The sequence below is a fragment of the Heptranchias perlo genome, chromosome 4, assembly GCF_035084215.1.
Source record: "Heptranchias perlo isolate sHepPer1 chromosome 4, sHepPer1.hap1, whole genome shotgun sequence".
NCBI lineage: Eukaryota > Metazoa > Chordata > Chondrichthyes > Hexanchiformes > Hexanchidae > Heptranchias > Heptranchias perlo.
In genome coordinates this window covers 66,599,666-66,626,382 of record NC_090328.1, presented here as the reverse complement: position 1 = coordinate 66,626,382, position 26,717 = coordinate 66,599,666, and the positions used below count along the sequence as shown (strand labels likewise).

At 44.5% G+C, this 26,717-nt stretch overlaps 1 protein-coding gene across 2 annotated transcripts; it reads right to left on the bottom strand.

The window, feature by feature from the left end:
• On the bottom strand, positions 1 to 26,717 carry phax (phosphorylated adaptor for RNA export). 2 transcript variants are annotated; one of them, XM_067983055.1, is made up of 5 exons: positions 26,594 to 26,716; positions 19,385 to 20,070; positions 5,038 to 5,158; positions 1,564 to 1,647; positions 1 to 652 (listed from the first exon to the last, which is right to left on the bottom strand). In XM_067983055.1, the coding sequence occupies exons 1-5, from the start codon at positions 26,669 to 26,671 to the stop codon at positions 380 to 382; spliced, it is 1,242 nt and encodes a 413-aa protein (XP_067839156.1). In that variant the 5' UTR covers positions 26,672 to 26,716; the 3' UTR covers positions 1 to 379. The 2 variants fall into 2 exon arrangements, with proteins under 2 accessions (XP_067839156.1, XP_067839157.1); XM_067983056.1 differs by having other exon boundaries at positions 473 to 652; positions 1,544 to 1,647; positions 26,594 to 26,717.

Sequence of the window (26,717 nt, the reverse complement as noted above, 5' to 3'; positions counted from 1 at the left end):
TGCAAAGAATATTTGCATTTAATGAAGTAAAAAAAAAGTTGACTGAATTGGTGGAGAATTACAATAGATAAGTATCAAACAAGGGAAATGAGCAGTTGTAATCTTCATTTGCTGATCTGAATACATTACTTTACCCTATATCCTTAACAATACTGTTATATGAGCATAACAAAGTTAACTGACAATTCATGTTGTTTGATTGAAGTAGTGAAAGCATTAATTCACAAGTTAACAAACTAACATTAGGATTTAAAATGAAAACTAAGATTTAGATGTTGCACACATATTTCAACTGAAAATTTCAATCTGAGATCATCAATACAGAGATATGTTACATTTGTTTTATAGTATTTCAGTGCTTTTAAATTATGCAAGCTTTTCAAAAGATTTCCAGATCATTACTATTGTCAAGTTCAATTGCATCTTCTGGATCTAACGTTGGCTTCTCCATGTGAACTTCTTCCGTATCCTCAACAGAAGCCAAAGCATCATTTGTGTCGCTAGCGAAAGTCTCTCGTGAAGCATCATCATCTACTTGTAGGTTGAGCTCCTTAATAGCTTGTTTCATTTTTTTCCCAATGATGTGTCGCCTTCTTTTTTTGGCTGCTTTTTTGCAATTATATTCCCTTTGATTTTCATCATAAAATATTTCCTGTTGATTGAAAGCAAGAGACTTTTTCTGACTCAGATACTCAATATGATTGCAGCCTTTTAGCTACATGAAAAATAAATATTGATAAACATTGTCACAAAATGCATGGTCTAACACAGCTATGCACAGAAGGCAAGAGTCAGGGGAACAGAAAGTTCTCCTCAGAACAGAGAAGATTTCATAGAGGTGTTCAAAATCATGAATGGTTTTGATAGAGTAAATAAGGAGAAATGGTTTCCAGTGGCAGAAGGATCAGACACAGATTTAAGGTGATTGGCAAAAGAACCAGAGGAGACATGAGGAAACATTTTTTTTTAAAACTTCGCAAGTTATGATGATCTGGAATACATTGCTTGAAAGGGCAATGGCAGCAGATTCAACAATAACTTTCAAATGGGAATTTGATAAATACTTGATGGGAAAAAATTTACAGGGTTATGGGGAAAGTGCAGAGGAGTGGGACTAATTGGACAGATCTACCAAATAGCTGGCACAGGCACGATGGACTGAATGGCCTCCTTCTGTGCTGTATTATACTATGATACAAATGTGCACCTCCAGCAGGCATTCCCATATAGTGAGCAGGAACTTCCTGATTTTCTTTCTCTCCATAGCTTAGAAACTCTGAAGCAAAATGTGGTGTTCCCACTTGCCCCAGCTGAGATTAGTTAACATATACAAGGGAGCAAACTTGGAAATTTCTGATCAGTACACCTGTGTCACAAAATGCACAGCAGTTAATGATTGAGTCAGGGCAAAGAAAGAGAAGCAAAGGACAGTCTCATTTCATCTACAACTGCCCTACCGCTTCTATTAATGCCAACGTCTGGTAAATTTATAGACAAAAAGTGACCATACTACATAGTAATATTTGATATTTAAATTCATTACTCAAATGTTTGAACTTTAACCTTTAGCTGGTCTTGGGTGATACTTGGTGTATTCTTCAACAATTGCAGGTAAACTCCACCAGGTGTTCTTCTGCGACTGCCATCCTGTGAAGAAAAAAATATTTTAAAAACATCTGTGGCATTGTTCGTGGAGAAAAAGTGTTTCTCTTCCTGTAACTGTGTCTCTGCTCGTTTCCCACTAATTCTTTGCCGCACCCTCTCCTGTTAGGTTCACACTTTTCTTGTTTCTTCAGTACATCTGTCTCAGACTTTTGCGCACTCTGCAAATGTTTCCTTTCCTGTCTCCTTTGACATGCATTCATACTCCCTAGATATGCCTCTCTCTCTCTCTCTCTCTCTCTCTCTCTCACACACACAATCACTCTCCCTTTTTGCCTCTACCTCCAATGGAAACCTGGAGGCAGACCTGTAGCTGCAAATCTTTTAAGGCACAGAAATATTTCACCTCTCCCTGGGTATGAAGCTATAACACTTCTATCAGGTATTAGTGTAACCTTAAAACTCCCTTTACAGAACACTTCAAGCATTATAAACTAGGAGATCCAGCCCATCTCTATGCCAAGTTTAATCTCTCAATCCCACCTTGACCACCCTTTTTTTCTTCTAAAAATTTCTTCTTGGAAAGTCAGGAGGCCACAGATATCTTTGTGGGTTCAGCGACGTCAATCTGAGCATCTTTCCTTCATGGAGTTGCCTCACACTGCCCTATATCTACTTGTAGGATAGTGGGGCCTGGAGGTGCAACAATGGAAGCCTCGTGACCTGAACCGGATACCAATGCCTTCTGCACATGTATTTTTTTTCAATCTCTACAAAGGCGGACCGAGTTAACTCTAGAAGAGGTGAAGCTTGGATTGAATCGTTAAAAAAAAATCTGTGGAATAAAGCAGTTTAAGTTGAATTTTGAAAGCAAACAGTCTGAGGGAAAGAGGCAGACAGGAGAAGGAAGAAAGGTAAGGGGAGAAGGAACACAGGTAAAGGGTGGAGGCCCCCTGGTCTCTTACCATCTGCAGTGTTGAGGAAGAAAGTGGATGGAGGATTAAGAGTGAGGCAAGTGACAGCAGAACAATGGGCAGGGGAGGAGACTGAAGTTACTAAGTAGTTCAAAGGGGAAACGGTACAGGTAGTGATTGCAGTGAATGGGTGGTAGAAAAGGAAAGATTGTGAAACAATGATGGGTTAGGGAACATGTTGGAAGTGAGGGGGTGTTTGGGGGGGAAGGGGGATAAGAAAAAAGTCTAAATGGTTTGGGGAAGAGAACCGCCGAGGGCTACTTTTCCACACAACCCCACCCCAAATACAGCCTTCAGCCGCTGCTAGCTCTTTCTAAAATACCATAGCACCCACCAACTCCCACTCGAGAGAGAGAGAGAGAGAGAGAGAGAGAAGCATAGAAAGAGTCAAGGGGATGAGAAAGAGACACAGAAGGGGAAAGAGACAGAAAAACATCAACATGAGGAGAGACAGTTGCGTTATATATTCTCCAATTTACCACATGCAATGCCACAAATCAACTAGCATAAAATATAACTGTACAGTGATGTTCACCCAGCACTCAAATCTGCAATTCATTGTGTATAATACATTGGGAAATCAGTTTGCAAAAAAGTCTTTATAAAAGGTTATTCTTGTTGAAAACCACCTTCAGTAAAACATGAAACCTAACTCATAATTTGCCAATTTTACCTCATTTCCCATGCACTTATCAGCTCACACAAGAAACATTTTAAATTTTTTTAACGATCAGTAATGTTTGAGGATATCCTTTAATGAACATTCAAGAGCTCAGTCAGAATTTGAATCAGCTCATTTTGTCTTTCTGCAAATGTACCAAAATATCTCATCTTCTTTGGCACATTTCCAGACATGAAATACAAAATACCTGGTTTTATCTGTATAATTTTGCTGGCTTCTTGCCATAACATGCATCAAACCACTATCAAAAGGTGTCATGTGCTGTATAATCATGTGGCTCATAAAGAAATCTACATTTGTGGAACTATTGAAACTACCTAAGCACGTGGTTATTTGCATGTGTGGCACTCTTCAGGCCATTTCGCCCCCTCTCTCTTCTCCTCTCCCCCCCCCCCCCCACCACCACGAAGAAAGAACTAATTTCAATTTTTTTTTAAAACGTTGGGTGTCTGAAATGCACCAAAATTGCCATGTTTAAGGACATAAAATGACCCAGTCCACTCAGGAAATAGCATTACAACCTTACTGACAATATAAATGCATTATGATTTTCAGATACAGCATTTATTAATTATCCACCGGCACACCTGTAGAAACCATACCATGGGCATGTTTAATGTGCTTTAGCGATATCCTGTGGTAGATCCAGCACTGCTATTTGAAAGAAGAGTTTTCTTCACGAGAACATTTAAATGCTCAGTTGACCAGTACGGTGCTAAGTAGCATGCCCACTGAAACATGGATTAGTCAGTGTTGGAGGAGGAGAAGTGAAGAAAGAGGGGAATAAAATCTATATTCAACCTCGACACCAAGCACCTTGGAACATTTTACTATGTTGAAGGCACTATATAAATACAAGTTGCTGTTGTTGGAAAGTCATGCTAAGCTGTTGTGCAGGGAAGCAAATACAAGTTGTTACTTATATAAAAACAGAAAATGCTGGAAATACTCAGCAAGTGAGGCAGCATCACGCCTGCCCTCCACCCTATCATATCACCATTCCCTTTTGTTCTTTCCTTCCCCCTCTCCCCCACCCCAGTTCTGTACTTGCTTAAAAACTGTTAAATCTTTAACTTTTTCCAGATCTGACAAAAGGTCATTGACCTGTAACATTAACTCTTTTTCCACAGATGCTGCCTGACTTGCTGAGTATTTCCAGCATTTTCTGTTTTTTTATTTCAGATTTCCAGCATCCACAGTAGTTTGCTTTTGACAAGTCATTACTTCATGTGCATAATGGCTACAATATTAATTGCTGAAGCTAACCTATTGCATCAGAGTTTGCAGCAAGACAGGTGTAATCGATCACCCTTGCTCAGCTAATCTAATTACTGTAGTCTTTTCTTTCCTCTGTACCTCTCTCCCCAGTGATCCTGCTGACTCGTTGCTGGAGTATGGTTCCTGAGGCACCAAAAGCTCTTCAGTACCTTACACAAGCAGCCATTATTCATGAGATTTGAGTGTTACCAAGTTACTTGATTCCAGGAGGCTTCATAGCCAAGCCCATCGCTCTCCTCACCCTGTGTTATCACAGACACACACAAATCCAACAACAGTTGAGGGAAACCCTGGCCACATTTCCTCTTCCTAACCCAGGAGTGCAGAAGCCAATTATAACATTCCCATCATTGGCTCAGCTGAGATCAGCTAATTGAGCAAAGATTGAGCCTGGGATTTTCCTGGTGAATATGGTTCAGTTACTCAATGGATAAAGTTGGCGAGTCGTTGTTGGAGCATACATTCATTCTTTTTTAAAGAAATGGAAAAAGTGTTACTTACAACAATCATGAGTCCACCGTTCTGTTCTATCTCAGCCGTTTGAATCAAGAGTTCTATTGCTTTCTTTCTTCCGATAGCTTTCACAACTCTATGAACCAGATCAGTTTTTGGCTCTCGGAGCCTGAAATATTAAAATTCAAATTTTAGTAAAGCTTTCTACATCACATATTTCATAACAGATTTATACAGCTTCACCGTTAGCAACTAATAGTATTCCCTAAACTGCATTATCTTGATTTAAGGTCAAAGATTATATATATCTCCTTACTAATTTTAAAAAGAAATATATATATATATATATATTTCTTTTTAAAATCATTTTCTATGGAAGAAATGAAACTCTAGGCCAACATATAGAAGTTTCATAAGATAAGCTCTAATATTAAGACTACTCTTCTCTCTTTTCCAAGAGAAAACTCTGGTAAATACAAGAATTAAATATTGGCCAATTGGTGTACCTCCTCTGGCATTTCTCAGGAACCAAAAGAGTGAAGGCCATGGAGTGAACAGGTGCATAGGGAAGGAAGAAAGTTTGAGACAAGAGCTGAGGCCTTTCAGAAAGGAGAGTCTGGAGGGGGGGGGGGGGGGGCATATTATGAGGGAGAAGTATGCAGATGAGGTCAGGAGTAATATGGCAGGTGTGTTTTTCTGGAATCAATTCTCCAGATGTAATAGTATCACATGTTTAACGTGGACCAATCACAAAAGCTGCAAACACCCTACAATCATATATTTTACATTTTTACAAAAAGTTAAAAGGATCACAAAACTTTTGCAAATAAAAAGCCTGAATTGATCACGGCACCCCCACATTCTCCAAGTTCCACTGACACCCTATGCACTAGTTAGTTGACTTCAAAATTCTTGTCCTCACCCCATTCTACTACATCAACCTATACCAGCCTCCATGTTCCAACAATTGTAAACAATTTTACAACACCAAGTTATAGTCCAGCAATTTTATTTTAAATTCACAAGCTTTCGGAGGCTTCCTCCTTCCTCAGGTGAACGTTGTTGGAAATGAAATCCTCGAAATGAAATCGCATTTATACATCACAGAACAATGCTTGGTGATTACAGACAGTTTTTTCAACTGCCCGTTGCCAAGGCAATCAGTGTGCAGACAGACAGGTGTTACCTGCAAGGTCTCCGAATATACAAATCACCAAAAAAAAAGAAAAAAAAAGAGATAGAGAGGTAGAAACATAGAAAAGACAGCAACTGACCCGTTATATTAAAAACAGATAACATTTGTTCGCTGGTGGGGTAACGTGTAGCGTGACATGAACCCAAGACCCCGGTTGAGGCCGTCCTCATGGGTGCGGAACTTGGCTATCAATTTCTGCTCGACGATTTTGCGTTGTCGTGTGTCTCGAAGGCCGCCTTGGAGTACGCTTACCCGAAGGTCGGTGGCTGAATGTCCTTGACTGCTGAAGTGTTCCCCGACTGGGAGGGAACCCTCCTGTTTGGTGATTGTTGCGCGGTGTCCGTTCATCCGTTGTCGCAGCGTCTGCATGGTCTCGCCAATGTACCATGCTCTGGGGCATCCTTTCCTGCAACGTATGAGGTAGACAACGTTGGCCGAGTCACAGGAGTATGAACCATGCACCTGGTCGGTGGTGTCCATCACACGAGAGGACACCACCGACCAGGTGCATGGTTCATACTCCTGTGACTCGGCCAACGTTGTCTACCTCATACGTTGCAGGAAAGGATGCCCCAGAGCATGGTACATTGGCGAGACCATGCAGACGCTGCGACAACGGATGAACGGACACCGCGCAACAATCACCAAACAGGAGGGTTCCCTCCCAGTCGGGGAACACTTCAGCAGTCAAGGACATTCAGCCACCGACCTTCGGGTAAGCGTACTCCAAGGCGGCCTTCGAGACACACGACAACGCAAAATCGTCGAGCAGAAATTGATAGCCAAGTTCCGCACCCATGAGGACGGCCTCAACCGGGGTCTTGGGTTCATGTCACGCTACACGTTACCCCACCAGCGAACAAATGTTATCTGTTTTTAATATAACTGGTCAGTTGCTGTCTTTTCTATGTTTCTACCTCTCTATCTCTTTTTTTTTCTTTTTTTTTGGTGATTTGTATATTCGGAGACCTTGCAGGTAACACCTGTCTGTCTGCACACTGATTGCCTTGGCAACGGGCAGTTGAAAAAACTGTCTGTAATCACCAAGCATTGTTCTGTGATGTATAAATGCGATTTCATTTCGAGGATTTCATTTCCAACAACGTTCACCTGAGGAAGGAGGAAGCCTCCGAAAGCTTGTGAATTTAAAATAAAATTGCTGGACTATAACTTGGTGTTGTAAAATTGTTTACAATTGTCAACCCCAGTCCATCACCGGCATCTCCACATCATGTTCCAACATGCACTCTTCACTTCTAACACCAGGTTACTCCTTGTCCCTCACTCCCTCTGCTGGACCACTGAGCCCACTAAGCAATTTTCAGCCACAGCACATCTGTCCTCTGGATGTTCCTATGCCTAGCCACCTTCTGCATTGTTTTCAAAATTTCCTCAAAACTTCTCACCAATTTTGTCTTCAGCTCCATCCCTAATCCTCTTCTTTTTCTTCTTGCTCCATATCCACTGCCTTTTCTCGTTAAAGTAAAGCACTTTCAGAATTGTTGCTGTACATGATGAACAGCACAGATATGCAAGTAGCTGCTGGCATAGCTGTGAATATTTCCCAATTTTATAAAACTATCAAGACTGAAGAAAATCCAGGAAAGCTTCTGGAGACTGGCATGACAAAGTCTGGGCTAGTGAAGTAGTATTTAAAAAATCTGAAGCAAATAGGTTTTGTCAATAATATTCATGCAAAAACATATTTCAGCAGCTGAATCAATTGTGTACCCGAAATTAATGCCATCTTGAAAATGCATTATGGGATTAGAAGAGAAATACAATTTACCTGACCTTCACGGTTACATAAAATCAACAGTCTGCCAATGCTCAATCTTCTCTTCACCCTATTCAAGTCAGCACAAAACTTTCTGCATCAATCCTAAAGTCACTCCTGCATGGCATTCCAAACAATATCTTAATTGTATTTGATGGTGCATGCAGTGAAATTCTAGTCTGATGTTTGATATGTAACTTTCCACGGTTGGTCATTTCCATTTGACTCCACATGTAATGCTAGCCAAGTAATTCTTAACATTAAAAGAAAAAGAAAAAGCAGAGCACACGTAAGAAAAAAAAGACTATCCTTCAAACAGACTGCTCATCCGCAACATTCCTTTAATGTTTATTTAGCGGTCATCACATTTTTCCCTTGAGCTTGTGAAATATTATAATTTACATAAAAGGGAATCGGTCATGGAACAATGGGCCCATTTCAGACGGATGAAAAGATCTGGATAATTTACACAGACCCAGATTGTGTATGTATGTGTGTCAACCGAATGACTATCCTTGTTGGTGAGGAGGTGAGCAGATTTTTTGGACCCAAATTAGCTCCAAGATGACATACCCATCAACAAATTGGAAGAGATTCAATTCCCTATGGCCTACTTTAATCCAATATTGAAACCAAGCAGATCCGGAGTACGCTACAGCAGTGTTGATTGACCAGTCAGCCTCATTAATTGGAACTGTGTGTCTTCTCATTAAGCTCCAGACAAACCTGTGAGCCAATGCCCTAGTGAAGAGCCCCAAGCCTTTGCCAATCTGCACTCAAATGCTCTAGGCTTAAGGAAGTGGAGTGTCCACCCCACAACATGCAAAGAAAGCCTCTACTTATGTGGATTTTTCAGTTGCTTGGAAACTCTCAAGTACAGTGATAGGTTTCATACATATCAGAAACCTGGCTGACCAAAACAACATTTAGAGAAGTCCAAATATCATGTTGCTTGAAGTTGGGCTTAAAATTCAACATTGGAACCCAATAGCTGCCTGAATCTAGCCTCCAAATTTTCCAAATTCTGTACTCTGCTAATCTTAGGGGCAGGTTTCATGAGAAGTGCAATTCAAAACTACAACAAAATAAACTGGAGCTGAATTGTTTGTTGCATCAGTCATCTGCATACAACCATGTATTTGTACTTGCAGTGTCACACACCAGGGCTATTGCAGAATATTGGTTATGTTACTGGACTAGTAATCTAGAGACCAGGACTAATAATCTCCACCAGAGTCATGAGTTCAAATCCCGACACGGCAGCTGGGGAATTTAAATTCAATTAATTAAATAAAAATCTGGAATTTTAAAAAAACTATCAGTAATGGTGGCCATGAAACCCATCATAAAAACCCATCTGGTTCACTAATGCCCTATAAGGAAGGGGAAATCTGCCATCCTTTCCCGGTCTGGCCGATATGTGACTCCAGACCCACAGCAATGTGGTTGATTCTTAACTGCCCTCTGAATTGGCCCAGCAAGCCACTCAGTTGTAAAATCTCACTAAATAAAGTCATAAGAATAAAACCGGACGGACCACTAGGCACTGGACACGACAAAGGCAAACCAAGCCCAACTGACCCTGCAAAGTCCTCCTCACAAACATCTGGGGACTTGTGCCAAAATTGGGAGAGCTGTCCCACAGACTAGTCAAGCAACAGCCTGACATAGCCATACTCACAGAATAATACCTTTCAGCCAACGCCCCAATTTCTTCCATCACCATCCCTGGGTACGTCCTGTCTCACCGGCAGGACAGACCCACCGGAGGTGGCGGTACAGTGATATACAGTCAGGAGGGAATGGCCCTGGGACTCCTCAACATTGACTCCAGACCCCATGAAATCTCATGGCGTCAGGTCAAACATGGGCAAGCAAACCTCCTGCTGATTACCACCTACCGTCCTCCATCACCTGATGAATCAGTCCTCCTCCACGTTGAGCACCACGTGGATGGAAGCATTGAGGGTAGCAAGGGCACAGAATGTACTCTGGGTGGGAGACTTCAATGTCCATCAGCAAGAGTGGCTCAGTAGCACCACTACTGGCCGAGTCCTGAAGGACATAGCTGCCAGACTGGGCCTGCGGCAGGTGGTGAGCAAACCAACACGAGGGAAAAACCTACTCGACCTCGTCCTCGCCAATCTATCTGTCGCAGATGCATCTGTCCATGACAGTATTGGTAGGAGTGACCACTTGAGGCGATGAAGTCCCGTCTTCGCACCGAGGACATCATCCAACGTGTTGTGTGGCATTATCACCATGCTAAATGGGATAGATTCAGAACAGATCTAGCAGCTCAAAACTGGGCATCCATGAGGCGCTGTGGGCCATCAGCAGCAGAATTGTATTCCAGCACAATCTGTAACCTCATGGCCCGGCATATTCCTCACTCTACCATTACCAACAAGCCAGGGGATCAACCCTGGTTCAATGAGGAGTGTAGAAGAGCATGCCAGGAGCAGCACCAGGCGTACCTAAAAATGAGGTGCCAACCTGGTGAAGCTACAACTCAGGACTACGTGCATGCTAAACAGCGGAAGCAACATGCTATAGACAGAGCTAAGCGATTCCACAACCAACGGATCGGATCAAAGCTCTGCAGCCCTGCCACACCCAGTCGTGAATGGTGGTGGACAATTAAACAACTAACGGGAGGAGAAGGCTCTGTAAACATCCCCATTCTCAATGATGGCGGAGTCCAGCACGTGAGTGCAAAAGGCAAGGCTGAAGCGTTTGCAATCATCTTCAGCCAGAAGTGCCGAGTGGATGATCCGTCTCGGCCTCCTCCCGACATCTCCACCATCACAGAAGCCAGTCTTCAGCCAATTCGATTCACTCCACATGATATCAAGAAACGGCTGAGTGCACTGGATACAGCAAAGGCTATGGGCCCCGACAACATCCCGGCTGTAGTGCTGAAGACTTGTGCTCCAGAACGAGCCGTGCCTCTAGCCAAACTGTTCCAGTACAGCTACAACACTGGCATCTACCTGACAATGTGGAAAAAGGTCCAAGAGGTGAGCGCAGTATAAGTCTAAGGCAAGTCATGGCAGCAGAGCTCGCACCCGTGATATGCTCCTCCTGCACTACAGATGTCCCTGGCGACCATGTGTGCAGGAAGTGTGTCCAGCTGCAGCTACTGGCTAACTGCATTTCGGAGCTGGAGCTGCGGGTGGATTTACGGTGGAGCATCCATGATGCTGAGATTATCATGGATAGCACGTTCAGTGAGGTGGTCACATCGCAGGTAAAGATTACGCAGGCAGAAAGGAAATGGGTGACCGCCAGGCAGAGTGAAAGGACTAGGCAGGTACAGCAGGAATCCTCTGGGGCCATCTCCCTCTCAAACAGATATACTGCTTTAGATACTGTTGGTGGAGATGGCTGATCAGGGGAAAACAGCAAGAGCCAAGTTTGTGGCACCATGGGTGGCTCTGCTGCACAGGAGGGGAAGAATAAGAGTGGCAGGGCTATAGTGATAGGGGATTCAATTGTAAGGGGAACAGATAGGCGTTTCTGCGGCACAAACATGACTCCAGGATGGTATATTGCCTCCCTGGTGCTAGGTTCAAGGATGTCATAGAGCGGCTGCAGGGCATTCTGGAAGGGGAGGGTGAACAGCCAGTACTCGTGGTCCATATCGGTACCAACAACATAGGTAAAAAAAGGGATGAAGTCCTGCAAGGGGAATTTAAGGAGTTAGGAGATAAATTAAAAAGCAGGACCTCAAAAGGTAGTGATCTCACGATTACTACCAGTGCCACATGCTAGTGAGTATAGGAACAGGTGGCTGCAGGGATGGTGTAGAAGGGAGGGATTCAGATTCCTGGGACATTGGGACTGGTTCTGGGGAAGGTGGGACCTCGCAGGGGTGTTTGTTGGTGCTGTTGGGGAAGGTTTAAACTAGAATGGCAGGGGGATGGGAACCTGAGCAGGGAGACAGAGGAGGGGGAAACAAGGATAGAAACAAAAGACAGAAAGGGAAGAAGCAATAGTGGAAGGAAGAGAAAACATGGGCGAAAAACAAATAGGGCCGTAGTGCAAAATAATACTAAGATGACTAGCAATTTTAAAAAGACAAATCTAAAGGCATTGTGTCTTAATGCACGGAGCATTCGCAATAAGCTAGATGAATTAACAGCACAGATAGATATTAACGGGTATGATACAGTTGCGATTACGGAGACATGGCTGCAGGATGACCAAGGATGGGAACTGAACATCCGGGGTATTCAATATTTAGGAAGGACAGGCAAAAAGGGAAAGGAGGTGGGGTAGCGTTGTTAGTAAAGGAGGAAATCAATGCAATAGGGAGGAAGGATATTGGCTCGTAAAAATCACGATGTGGAATCTGTATGGGTGGAGCTAAGAAACACCAAGGGGCAGAAAATGTTGGTGGGGGTTGTCTATAGGCCCCCAAACAGTAGTGGAGATGTAGGGGAGAGCATTAAACAGGAAATTAGAGATGCATGCAAGAAGGGTACAACTATAATCATGGGTGACTTTAATCTACATATAGATTGGTCAAACCAAATTAGCAATAATACTGTGGGGGAGGAATTCCTGTAGTGTGTACGTGATGGATTTCTAGACCAATATGTTGAGGAACCAACTAGAGAACAGGCGATCCTAGACTGGGTATTGTGCAATGAGAAAGGATTAATTAACAATCTTGTTGTGCGGGGCCCCTTAAGGAAGAGCAACCATAACATGATAGAATTCCTCATTAAGATGGAGAGCGAAGTAGTTGAATCCGAAACTAGAGTCCTGAATCTAAATGAAGGAAATTACGAAAGTATGAGGTGCGAGTTGGCTATGGTAGATTGAGGAACTTTACTAAAAGGGATGACGGTGGATAGGCAATGGCTAATATTTAGAGAACGTGTGCAAGAATTACAACAATTATTCATTCCTGTCTGGTGCAAAAATAAAACAGGAAAGATGGCTCAACAGTGGCTTACAAAATAAATTAGGGATAGTATTAGATCCAAATAGGAGACACATAAAATTGCCAGAAAAAGTGGCAAGCCTGAGAATTGAGAGCAGTTCAGAATTCAGCAAAGGAAGACAAAGAGATTGATTAAGAGGGGAAAAATAGAGTATGAGAGTAAACTGACTGTAAAAGTTTCTATAAATATGTCAGGAGAAAAAGATTAGTGAAGACAAATGTAGGTCCCTTACAGTCAGAAATGGGGGAAATTATAATGGGGAACAAAGAAATGGCAGAACAATTAAACACATACTTTGGTTCTGTCCTCACAAAGGAGGACACAAATAACCTCCCAGAAATGTTAGGGAACCAAGGGTCTAGTGAGAGGGAAGAACTGAAAGAAACCAGTATTCGTATAAAAAATGCTAGGGAAATTAATGGGGCGAAAGGCTGACAAATCCCCAGGGCCTGATAATCTACATCCCAGAGTACTAAAGGAAGTGGCCCCGGAAATAGTGGATGCATTGGTGATCATCTTCCAGAGTCTATAGAATCTTGGAACAGTTCCTACAGATTGGAGGGTGGCAAATGTAACCCCACTATTTAAAAAAGGGAGAGAAAAAACAGGGAATTACAGACCAGTTAGCCTAACATCCGTAGTGAGGAATGCTGGAGTCTATTATAAAAGATGTAATAACAGAACCTTTGGAGGGCATTAATGGGATTGGACAGTCAACATGGGTTTATGAAAGGGAAATCATGCTTAACAAATCTACTGGAGTTTGAGGATGTAACTAGAATAGATAGGGGAGAACCAGTGGATGTGGCATATGTGGATTTTTCAGAAGGCTTTTGATAAGGTCCCACACAAGAGGTTAGTGTGCAAAATTAAAGCACATGAGGGATTGGGGTGGGGGGGGGGGGGAATATACTGGCATGGATTGAGAATTGGTTGACAGACAGGAAACAGAAAGTAGGAGTAAACGGACCTTTTTCCAGGTGGCAGGCAGTGACTAGTGGGGTACCGCAGGGATCAGTGCTTGGGCCCCAGCTATTCACAATATAGATCAATGATTTGGATGAGGGAACTAAATGTAACATTTCCAAGTTTGCAGGCGACACAAAGCTGAGATGGAATGTGAGCTGTGAGGAGGATGCAAAGAGGCTCCAATATGATTTAGACAAGTTGGGTGAGTGGGCAAGAACATGGCAGATGCAGTATAATGTGGATAAATGTGAGGTTATCCACTTTGGTTGTAAAAACAAAGACACATTATTATCTGAATGGTGATAGATTAGGAAAAGCGGAGGTGCAACAAGACCTGGGTGTCTTTGTACACCAGTCGCTGAAAGCGAGCATTCAGGTGCAGCAAGCAGTTAGGAAGGCGAATGGTATGTTGGCCTTCATTGCAAGAGGATGTGAGTACAGGAGCAGGGATGTCTTACTGCAGTTATACAGGGCCTTGGTGAGACCACATCTGGAGTATTGTGTACAGTTTTGGTCTCCTTATCTGAGGAAGGACGTCTTTGCCACGGAGGGAGTGCAACAAAGGTTTACCAGACTGATTCCTGGGATGGCAGGACTGACGTATGAGGAGAGATTGGGTCGACTAGGCCTATATTCACTAGAGTTTAGAAGAATGAGAGGTGACCTCATCGAAACATATAAAATTCTAACAGGACTAGACGCAGGGAGGATGTTCCCGATGGCTGGGGAGTCCAGAACCAGGGGTCACAGTCTCAGGATATGGGGTATGCCATTTAGAACAGAGATGAGAAGAAATTTCTTCACTCAGAGGGTGGTGAACCTGTGGAATTCTCTACCACAGAAGGCAGTGGAGGCCAAGTCATTAGATGTATTCAAGAAGGAGATAGATATATTTCTTAATGCTAAAGGGATCAAGGGATATGGGGAAAAAGCGGGAACAGGATACTGAGTTAGACGATCAGTCATGAAGGCCTGAAGGCTCCTATTTTCTATGTTAAAATTGCCCAGGTATGTCCTGTCCACAAAAAGCAGGACAAATCCAATCCAGCCAATTACCGCCCCATCAGCCCACTCTCAATCATCAAAGTGATGGAAGGCGTCGTCGACAGTGCTATCAAGTGGCACTTACTCATCAATAACCTGCTCACCAATGCTGTTTGGGTTCCGCCGGAACCACTCGGCTCCAGACCACATTACAGCCTTGGTCCAAACGTGGACAAAAGAGCTGAATTCCAGAGGTGAGAGTGACTGCCCTTGACATCAAGGCAGCATTTGACCAAGTGTGGCACCAAGGGGCCCTAGTAAAATTGAAGTCAATGGGAATCAGGGGGAAAACTCTCCAGTGGCTGGAGTCATATCTAGCACAAAGGAAGATGGTAGTGGTTGTTGGAAGCCAATCGTCTCAGCCCCAGGAGTTCCTCAGGGCAGAGTCCTAGGCCCAACCATCTTAAGCTGCTTCATCAAGGACCTTCCCTCCATCATTAGGTCAGAAATGGGGATGTTCACTGATGATTGCACAGTGTTCAGTTCCATTCGCAACCCCTCAAATAATGAAGCAGTCCGTGCCCGCATGCAGCAAGACCTGGACAACATCCAGACTTGGGCTGATAAGAGGCAAGTAACATTTGCGCCAGACAAGTGCCAGGCAATGACCATCTCCAACAAGAGAGAGTCTAACCACCTTGACATTCAACGGCATTACCATCGCCGAATCCCCCACCATCAACATCCTGGGGGTCACCATTGACCAGAAACTTAACTGGACCAGCCATATAAATACAGTGGCTACGAGAGCAGGTCAGAGGCTGGGTATTCTGCGGCGAGTGACTCACCTCCTGACTCTCCAAAGCCTTTCCACCATCTACAAGGCACAGGTCAGGAGTGTAATGGAATACTCTCCACTTGCCTGGATGAGTGCAGATCCAACAACATTCAAGAAGCTCGACACCATCCAGGACAAAGCAGCCCGTTTGATTGGCATCCCATCCACCACCCTAAACATTCACCCCCTTGAACCACAGCGTACTGTGGCTGCAGTGTGTATTATTCACAGGATGCACTGCAGCAACTCGCCAAGGCTTCCTCGACAGCACCTCCCAAACCCACAACCGCTACCACCTAGAAGGACAAGGGCAGCAGGCACATGGGAACAACACCACCTGCACGTTCCCCTCCAAGTCACACACCATCCCGACTTGGAAATATATCGCCGTTCCTTCATTGTCACCGGGTCAAAATCCTGGAACTCCCTTCCTAACAGCACTGTGGGAAAACCTTCACCACACGGACTGCAGTGGTTCAAGAAGGTGGCTCACCACCACCTTCTGAAGGGAAATTTGGGATGGGCAATAAATGCTGGCCTTGCCAGTGACGCCCACATCCCATGAAATAATTTTTTTAAAAACACCAATTGGAAGCCTATAGACTGAGAAGCTCCACTGAATCAGCCAATATAGATTTTCTTTGTTTTCAGAATGTGGATGACACTGTTAAGGCCATATTTATCTCTAGTTCCTCTTGCTCTTCTTTGTAAGAATTGTTTTTACAACTAGCTACCTCAGAGGGTATCAAGTCAACCAAATTGTTTGGGAGTGGAGTCAAATGTAGGCCAGACCATGTTCGGGGTGTTAGGTTCCCTTTGAACCAGTTGAGTTTTTAATAATAATCTGCCAACCGTCAGTCCACAAATGATCAGATTTATTAAATTCAGTTTCACAACTTGCCACAGTGGGATTTGAACACTCTGGGTTGCTAATCCAGTGCCATAACCACTAGAGCTCAAAGCACAAATTATAAAATTACACATTGGTAGTTTATTCCAAACTAATGTGTTGGCCTTGGCTCAGTGATAGCATTCTCACCCGAGTCAGAAAATCAACAGTTCAAGTCCCACTCCAGAGGCTTGAGCATAATCTAGGCCAGCACTTCATAGCAGTACTGAGAGAAAGCTACACTGCTGGAGGTACCGCCTTTCAGATGACACATTAAACTGAGGCCCCATCTGCCCCCTCAGGTGGCATATAAGATCCCATGGCACTATTTGAAGAGCAGGGGAGTTCTCCCAGTGTCCTGGCCAATATTTATCACTCAACCAACATCACCAAAACAAATTATCTGGTCATTTATTTCATTGCTGTTTGTGGGATCTTCCTGTGTGCAATTTGGTTGCCGCGTTTCCTGCAACAGTGACTACACTTTAAAAAAAACTCTTCGTTGGTTGTAAAGCGCTTTGGTCATGAAAGGCTCTATACAAAGGCAAGTTCTTTCTTTCTCACATTAATTTACGTACTAGGTGAAATGCTAGGGTACGTTGCCCTATTCATTCCCCAAGATTTAAGTAGGTTAAAAAAAAATCTACATCATTGGTAAATGGTCCTTGAACTGCATCAGTGGCAATATAAAAAGGCAGAGCTATAATTATTGACCATCACTATATCTGAACCACCTCCATGTCCCTAGATTGGACAATGAAAAAACTAGTTTTCTCAAGTCAAGACAGTTTCTTCATATTTCTCACTGGTCTGATACATACTGTACCTTACATTTGCTGCCTTCACCCTTAGTTTTATTTCATCTGTAGACATTCTTAGCCTCACTATCTTCAACATCAAATGAAACTCTCTCATCTCCACCATTGCTAAAGCTGAATTCAAGACACTCAGTTGAACACTTTTCCCCTTAAAAACTGTGTCCATAAAGCCCAGGTCCGTCTTGAATATTGATCCTCTTGCAAACTGCTGGACAGCGAGAACAAGGAAAAGCCTGTCACCCGACAGGCAAACTCCTTTACGCCTCTAGTTTTGTGCATTTCTCTCAGACACAAACTTTGTCTTCATTTTATTGGAATTACTATTGTCAATGCTTCAACTTCATCTTGGTTTCTCAATAAACAAAAATGCACTAAGTTTCCACCTTGCAGTTTACAGTGGCACTTAATGTGCATTGTGCATCTAACTTCTGGAAACCCACTATCTAAGCCTGCTTTTTATTTTGCTTTCACAACATTTACAAGTGCACAAAGTCCCATACACCATCGTACCACTGCTTACCAATCCCCACTGTCTCTGTGCAACAAACAGATTTCAATCATATCATCAGCTCCCTTTATCCCAATCATATGAATATGGCTTCTTAGTGCTTTCATCATTGATTGAGTCACTTGAACTAGTGGTACGGGAAATGGGTGGGAGGGATGAAGGGAAGAGGGTCACCACAATATGAACAATGAGCTGTTTCAGATTTCAGTTAAATGTGTGGAAATCTCAACAGACCACTCTTGAAATATTGATCATAGGTAAATAACCTCTAGTTACTTGGAAGCACACCCAATGAATGCAGATGGTGGTATACAAACCACAGCTGCATAATGCCCCTCACACTTCTAGTTACTCAGGTTATTGACTTAAATATAATGGAGCAGCTGTACTACAGACGCTGGTACCTGCTTACAACAATGGCTCTGCAACACAATGTGAGACAAAACAGCTCATGATCCTGTACACATCAGTGTCCAAATGCTGGTTAAATTTGTTAATATGTCCAAGAGCCAAAGGCTAGTTATCTAACAACATGAAACAATTAAAAGAAAAAAAAATTGCAAAGGTTCCCAAGCAGCATAGCTGCCTAGAAACTTCAAGCTCTTGTTTACCACTTGCAGTTATAATGCAGCTGCTACTGCAAAGCTGAAGAGGTGAGACACAATATCCTCAAGGTGGTCTCAATCGGTCAGATAGAATTTGATCCAACTAAATCTACTCCCAAGTTACATTACAGTTTGTGTTGATGTCAAGCCAAAACCACTTAGTTTCTATTGACAAAGTCATATATTTGCTTTATTCCATTCCTTGGAGTTTAAGGGCACAAAAACACGTACAACACTAGGAAGAGCACAGTATGTTGGGAGTGTTGGCAGTACGGCAGAAGAGATATGCAATCACATTTCTGATCCAAGTCTTGTGGGGGCAGGAGGAGGAAAAACAAAGCAGCCATCTCTAGGCCATCACATGCCTCCTACCAGCCAGCTCAAGAGCAGCAATGTCATAAAAGCCCACAGGTGCTCCAGCATGGCCTGGACTGAAAACAAAAAGCATGTGCATAAAAGTGATTTCAATCATGGCACAATGGGCAGTTGACACATGGAGGCAAGGTATTTCAACATAGGGAAAAAATAAAACCGCAGGACCAATTACATTTTAATAGCCCACTTCACATGCTGCTTGATAGCTCGGATAGCCATGTCTTCTTTCAGCATCGTTTTGACTTCTTTTGCCAAAGAGCAAGAATTGGAGAATTAACAGCACTGAATCCCAGTTTGATGACCATTTCACAGCTGGGCACAACACACAGGCTGAGGCAGAGTGAGCAGAGGCAAGTTTGCTGAGGGCCATACATGAAGGGGATTCAAACTGCAAATGACATTACCACTACCACTGCAGCATAACTTTCACTTGTGATATACTAAATACTGATTATCTGAAATAACAGTAAAAAGCACATACTAACCTGTGAGCTATTTCATCTGAAATCTTATTTGGACTATCATCTTCTTTAATATCACATTTGCCCTTATAGTCCATTTCAAGCCTTTCCCCCAACCTCTCTTTGACAGGCCTTTTTCGCTTGAGGTTGCCTTGGTTACACTCTGCCTGGCTTTTACTGCTTTTTCCCTCCTGTACATATTCATCCAATTCTGTTTCTAATTTAGACATTTCCTCTTCCTCCTCCTTCTGGCGCTGCTTTTCCATCATCTTCTTTGCCAGTGCATAATTATAAGTCTCGGACTGCCGAGAATTCATGTCAATGTTGCCTTCCATTCCCAGAATCCCTAGCTCTGTTGCCACAGCATCTTGATTCTGCTCCTGCAACACTGAGCCCCAAATATTGTTAACTTTGCGACCTCCTGCTTTGACAGAATTTCCAGTCCCTGTAAAACCATCTCCAACTGGGCCAAAAGGCATGACTGGAGGTTTTAAAGGTAGATTGTTCCCATTGTGTGAATACTTCTGACGTTTCTTTCGCCACAAGAGTCTTTCCTCTTCATCAGAGTCATGATCACTGTCTTCACTTGAGTTGTCAGATGCTGTGGTTCGGTAGCGACTGCTCAAATCAAATGAAGATGGATGAGCCCGAATATTATTTTGTGTGCTAAAGGGTGTTGCAGAGTAGTTGGGAATAGCAGGTTGTTGGTTCTGTCAATGAAGTACAATAGTTAGTAAGTATGGACATGACAATCAGTTTAGTGACAATAATTAGTGCTTTGGAAAATAAAGAAATGAAATCATGGGAGTGATCACTTCCTATTGTCACATTTTATCCCCCCCCCCCCCCCCCCCCCACAGTGTCAACCTTAATCCTCCACTTATAAATTCCTACATCCACATTCATAATGCCAATGTGCAATAAGAGTGGCAAGTTCCAATCTAGCTGCTGGGTTCCCACAAATTGCTCAAAATGCTTTCTGCATTTTTTTTTGTCCACTGGTTTTTTTTCCCCTTCAGTAACTGAAATTTCCACGTTCAAAGTAAAGATTTTAACAAAATTTTAATACATTCATTCACAAGATTACATTTATCCCTTAAATTGTCTTTGTGGCTTTTAATGTCATCATTAAAGTTTTTATACGAAGACCTCAGCCTCAAAAGTCTGGGCTTGGAACTTGATATTTTTAATCCAGTGCTGTAACCAAGCTGAATTTTTTTTGTGCAGTCTCAGTAACAACTTGCATTTATAGAACACCTTTAACGTAGTAAAACGTCCCAAGGTGCTTCACAGAAGCATTACCAAACAAAATATGATACCAAGCCAGATAAGGAGATATTAGGACAGATGGCCAAAAGCTTGGTCAAAAAGGCAGTTTTTAAGGAGCATCTTAAAAAGGTGGAGAGGTAGAGAGGGAATTCCTATGGCCTACGCTGGTGATGGCACGGTCGCCAATGTTGGAGTGATGAAAATTGGAGATGCACAAGTGGCCAGAATTGGAGGAGCGCAGAGATCTGTGCGTTGTAGGGCTGGAAGAGGTTACAGAGATAGGGAGGGGCAAGGCCATGGAGGAATTTGAAAACAAGGATGAGAATTTTAAAATCGAGGCATTGCCAGACCAGGAGCCAATGAGCACAGGGGTGATGGATGAATGTGACTGGGTGCGAATTAGGACACAGGCAGCAGAGTTTAGGATGAGCTCAAGTTTACAGAGGGTGCAAGATGGGAGGCTGGCTAGGAGAGCATTTGAATAGCTGAGTCTAGAGGTAACAAAGGTGTGGATGAAGGTTTCAGCAGCAGATGAACAGTGGCAAAGACGGGCGATGTTAGAGGTGAAGTAGGCAGTTTTGGTGATGGATAGATATGGGAGTCGGAAGCTCAGCTCAGGGTCAAATAGGATGCCAGTTGCGAGCGGTCTGGTTCAGCCTCAGACAGTGGCCGGGGAGAGGGACAGAATGGGTAGCAGGGAACGAGGACAATGGCTTCGGTCTTCCCAATATTTAATTGGAGGAAATTTCTGCTCATCCAATACTGGATGTGGGACAAGCAGCGTGACAAATCAGAGGCAGTGGAGGGGTCGAGAGAGGTGGTGGTAAGGTCGAGCTGGGTGTCATCAGCGTACGTGTGGAACCTGATGTGTTCTTGGATGATGCCGCCAAAGGGTAGAATGTAGATGAGAAATAGGAGGCGGCCAAGAAAAGATTCTTGGGGGACTCCAGTGGTATCGGTGCAGGAGCAGGAAAAGAAGCCATTGCAGGTGATTCTCTGGCTACGACTGGATAGATAAGAATGGTACCAGGCGAGCGCAGTCCCACCCAGCTGGACAACAGAGGAGAGATGTTGGAGGAGGATAGTGTGGTCAGCCATGTCAAAGGCTGGAGACAGGTCAAGAAGGATGAGGATGGATAGTTTACCATGGCCACAGTCACATATGATGTTATTTGTGACCTTGATAAGCAGGGATGTAACGATGGAACTGTATAAAACGCTGGTAAGGCCACAGCTGGAGTATTGTGCGCAGTTCTGGTCACCACATTACAGGAAGGATGTAATTGCTCTGGAGAGAGTGCAGAGAAGATTTACAAGAATGTTGCCAGGGCTTGAAAATTGCAGCTACGAGGAGAGATTGGATAGGCTGGGATTGTTTTCCTTGAAGCAGAGGAGGCTGAGGGGTGACTTGATTGAGGTGTACAAAATTATGAGGGGCCCCAGATAAAGTAGACAGGGAGTACCTGTTTCCCCTAGTGGAGAGTTCAAGAACTAGAGGACATAGATTTAAGCTGATTGGCAGAAGGATTAGAAGGGACATGAGGAAATTTTTTTTACCCAGAGGGTAGTGGGTGTATGGAATTCGCTGCCCAAATTGGTGGTAGAGGCAGGGACCCTCAACTCTTTTAAAAAGTACCTGGACCTGCACCTAAAGTGCTGTAAGCTGCAGGGCTACAGACCAGGTGCTGGAAGGTGGGATTAGAATGGGCACCTGATTGTTCTGCGAGCCGGCGCAGACACGATGGGCCGAATGGCCCCCTTCTGTACTGTATCTTTTCTACGGTTCTATGGATAAAGGGCCATTTCAGACCTGTGGCGGGGCGGAAACCTGATTGGAGGGATTCAAACATGGAGTTGCTGCAAAGATGGGCATGGATTTGGGAGGTAACAACACATTCCAGAACTTTGGTGAGAAAAGGGAGGTTGGAGATGGGGCAGTAGTTTGCAAGGACGGAGAGGTCAAGGGTGAGTTTTTTGAGGAGGGGGGTGATGGCGGCAGATTTGAAGGGCAAGGAGACAGTACCTGAGGAGAGGGAACTGTTAATATCAGTTAACATAGGGGCCAGAAAAGGAAGTTGGGCAGTCAGTAGAGTGGTGGGACCAGGAGGAAGGTCTCATGGACAATATGAGCTTGGAGAGGGCACGAGGGGAGATAGGAGAGAAACTAGAGAGATGGGAGTTCAGGGCTAGAGCAGGGGGGAACCGTAGGGGAAGTTTGGCTTGGTGGACATGGGGAAGGGAGGGAAGCGGCAAAGGCAGCTGAATGGATGGTCTCAATCTTAGTGACAAAGTAGTCCATGAGCTCCTCACACTTGGTGGTGGAGGTGGAGGGGGCAGGGGAGAAGTCTGTATTGAAGAGAAGCAGAGGTTATCTTTTCATTCCAGGATGATCCTGGAGTAGTGAACAGTTTTGGCAGAGAGCAGGAGCAGGACCAGATAGTCTTTTATGTGGTTCAGCCAGATCTGGCGATGAATGGCTAAGCCAGTAGTCCACTATAAACGCTCAAGTCTGCGTCCCTTGGACTTAAGGAGCGGAGATAGGGTGAGAGAGAGTGATGGTTTTAATGAGGACAAGGGTATCAAAGGTGGAGGTGAGGGTGTGATTTAGCAGACTGAGCTGCAGAAATGTCATGGTGAATGTAGGGCCAAAGACTAGATAGTTGGGAATTTGAATGTGTGGTTGTAAATGACTTGGGGGAAGAGTTTTTTCCCAGGGCAGACACAGAGGGAAGTGGGGCTGGGAGGGGGAAAGGGGATGTAAGTGGAGAGGGATACAAAGAAGTGATCAGAGATGGCCTTATCTGTAATTGTCATGATGGGAGTAGAGGGGCCACCTGAGATGGCAAGGTCGAGGGGGTGGCTGTGAACATGGGTAGGCAAGTTTATGTGAAGGGAGAGATTAAGGGAGGATAGGAGGGAATGAACTCAGGAGAGAGGGCACGATAAGTTGAGATGGAGGTTGAAATCACCAAGGATGAGAAGTCATTTGGTGCAGAGGCTGAGTGAGGAAAGCAGTGAAGACATCTCTGTGAGAAACTTAGCATGGTACTTGAGTGGGCGGTAGAGAATGACGATTTTAAAGAAGGCAAGAGGGGTGGAACAAAGCAAGGTGGTCAAAGGAGATGATGCTGGAACAGTAGGAGGACAGTAGTGTGATGTGCTAATAAGGGACACAACCACCGTGGCAGTCTGGGCAGGGCAAGTGGTGGAAAGAAAAGCCAGGCAAGGCCATGATGTCGATGCAATCATCTACAATAAGCTCATGGCTGGCAAAGGCCTTGTTCACAAGTGAACAGAATTTCTGGAGGGAGATGCGGAGAGGGTGGTGATAACTGATCCGCTGGCAGAGTCCACAGGGTCAGTGCTGGGAGGGGTGAATGGGACAGGAAGGAGATTGGCAAGATTAGCCCGCAGTGGGCATGCTGGGCAGAAAGGTTGATGAGAGAGTGGGATGGGGCAGTGGAGGTTGCTGCTCGTAAGGAGGCAGCGATAAGTGCCTCGATGGACTCTTTGGAGGATTCGAAGAGAGGCACAGAGTGAAGCTAAAGGCTTATTCAAGAGAGAATCAAGCCTGGGATGGAGACAGGAGAGTAGGAAGATTGAGGAGTGGTGAAGGGTTGGAGTAGGGATTTGGGGGGTGGGGGGGGGGCGCAGAGTACCCGAGAGGGGAGAAATGAAAGGAGACATGATGACAGGAGGTGGGGAGGTGCTGGGAGTGGTAAAGAAAAAAGGGAAATAGAAGTGGGGGTCCAGAGCAACAGCCAAAATGTGCTGAACTTTCTGAAATCTATAGGACAAAAGCTACTTTGATGTGTAATTAGTATTCTGCATTTTCTCGCACATTTCCCATCTGTTTTAGAAAAAAGTATAAATTTTAACTGAATAAAGATTTTGAAATTTGCACTTTTAGAAGAAAAGCTAATTGTTTGAAAATGTGAACATTCTAGTTATAAGGCACCTTCCACATTCCCAAGATATCCTAAAATCACTGGTTATGTTGGTAACCACATCAGCTAAATTACCAGCAAGGATTCATATACACCAAATAAGATGTGCCCAGCTAATCTGTTTTGGTGGTATTGATTGAGGACTGAATGTTGGCCAGGTCACCAGGAGAACTCCTAGATAAGGGTTCATGGGGTTGGGGGTAATATATTAGCATGGATAGCAGATTGGTTAACAGACAGAAAACAGAGAGTAAGGATAAACAGGTCATTTTCAGGTTGGCAGGCTGTAACTAGTGGGCTGCCGCACAGGTCAGTGCTTGGGCCTCAGCTATTTACAATCTATATTAATGACTTAGATAAAAGGGACAGAGTGTATTGTATCCAAGTTTGCTGGTGCTACAAAGCTAGGTGGGAAAGTAAGCTGTGAGGAGGACACAGAATCTGCAAAGGAATATAGACAGGTTAAGTGAGTGGACAAGAAGGTGGCAGATGGGTTATAATGTATGGAAATGTGAGGTTATTCACTTTGGTAGGAAGAATAGAAAAACAGAGTGTTTTTTAAATGATGAGAAACTATTAAACGTTGGTGTTCAGAGAGATCTGGGTGTCCTCGTACAAGAAACACAAAAAGTTAGCAAGCAATTAGGTAGGCAAATGGCATGTTGGCCTTAACTGCAAGGGGGTTGGAGTACAAGAGTAAGGAAGTTTTACAACAATTGTACACGGCTTTGGTGAGACCTCACCTGGAGTACCATGCACAGTTTTGGTCTTCATATCTAAGGAAGGATATACTTGCCTTAGAGGCAGTGCAACAAAGGTCCACTAGATTAATTCCTGGGATGAGAGGGTTGTCCCATGAGGAGAGATTGAGTGGGCCTATACTCTCTGTAGTTTAGAAGAATGAGAGGTGATCTAATTGAAACATACAAGATTCTGAGGGGGCTTGACAGGATATATGCTGACAGGTTGTTTCCCCTGGCTGAAGAGTCTTGAACTAGGGAGCATAGTCTCAGGATAAGGGGTTGCCCATTTAAGACGATGAGGAGGAATTTCTTCACTCAGAGGGTTGTGAATCTTTAGAATTCTCTACCCCAAAGGGCTGTGGACGCTCAGTCATTGAGTACATTCAAGATTGAGATCATTGATTTTTGGACACTAAGGAAATCAAGGGATATGGGGATAGGTCAGGAAAGTGAAGTTGAGGTAGATGATCAGCCGTGATCTTATTAAATGGCAGAAGGGCCACATGGCCTACTCCTATATCTTAGTTCTAACCCTGTTCTCTTTTGAATAGGGCCATGTGATCTTTTATGTCCACCTGAACAGGCAGACTGGGCCTCGGTTTAAAGTCTTAGCCAAAAGATAGTACATCTGACAGTGCTGCACTCCATCAGGACTGCACTACATCTGGACTCATTTAGTAATTTCACTGCAGAAATCTACTAAAGCACAAGTAATAATTTCAGCCCCTAACACTTGTTGTGGGATGAGGAAGAGGACAGGGAATGCGCTTGTTCGGGCCAATGCAGACATTCATCAGCCGCAATGTGAGTCGGTGCGTGTCTCACAAAAACGTGAAACACACAAATCGAGAGCCGCCGGGCGCGGTGCTGATGCCTGAAGGCCGCTCACCCCCTCATGAAATACTAGTTCACCGCGGGGGCCCCTCCACCCCCCTCACCGCGGGGGCCCTCCTCCACACCCCCCACCCCTCCTCCTCACCGCGGGGGCCCCTCCACCCCCCTCACCGCGGGGGCCCCTCCACTCCTCACCGCGGGGGCTCCTCCACCTCCTCACCGCGGGGGCCCCTCCACTCCTCACCGCGGGGGCCCTCCTCCACACACCCCCCCCCCCCTCACCGCGGGGGCTCCGGGACAGGCCGCGCTCGTACTGTAGTGAGGCGACCTGACGGGGGTGACGGTGACACCGACCCCCTCTCCCGCCACAATGACTCCACCAGACCACGGCCCACCCCAGGCACTTACAACCCCGCCCGGTCCCATTCCCTTCGCGCTACCTGCTGCTCGGCGCCGGTTGTCATCTCCGAGTCGGACTCCGAGTCCAGCACCTCTCCATCCTCCAGCAAAGCCGCCATCTCTGGACCGGCTCCACACTGTGTCAGAGGAGGAGGAGAGGCAGTC

What these genes read in the sequence shown, in the direction of transcription:
- phax (XM_067983055.1), bottom strand. Translation starts at nt 26,671, where the DNA reads ATGGCGGCTTTGCTGGAGGATGGAGAGGTGCTGGACTCGGAGTCCGAC. An exon ending in TCAGATGAAATAGCTCACAG is followed by an intron (nt 5,159 to 19,384) that starts GTTAGTATGTGC and finishes TTAATATTTCAG; the next exon opens with GCTCCGAGAGCCAAAAACTG. An exon ending in ACGGTGGACTCATGATTGTT is followed by an intron (nt 1,648 to 5,037) that starts GTAAGTAACACT and finishes TTTTCTTCACAG; the next exon opens with GATGGCAGTCGCAGAAGAAC.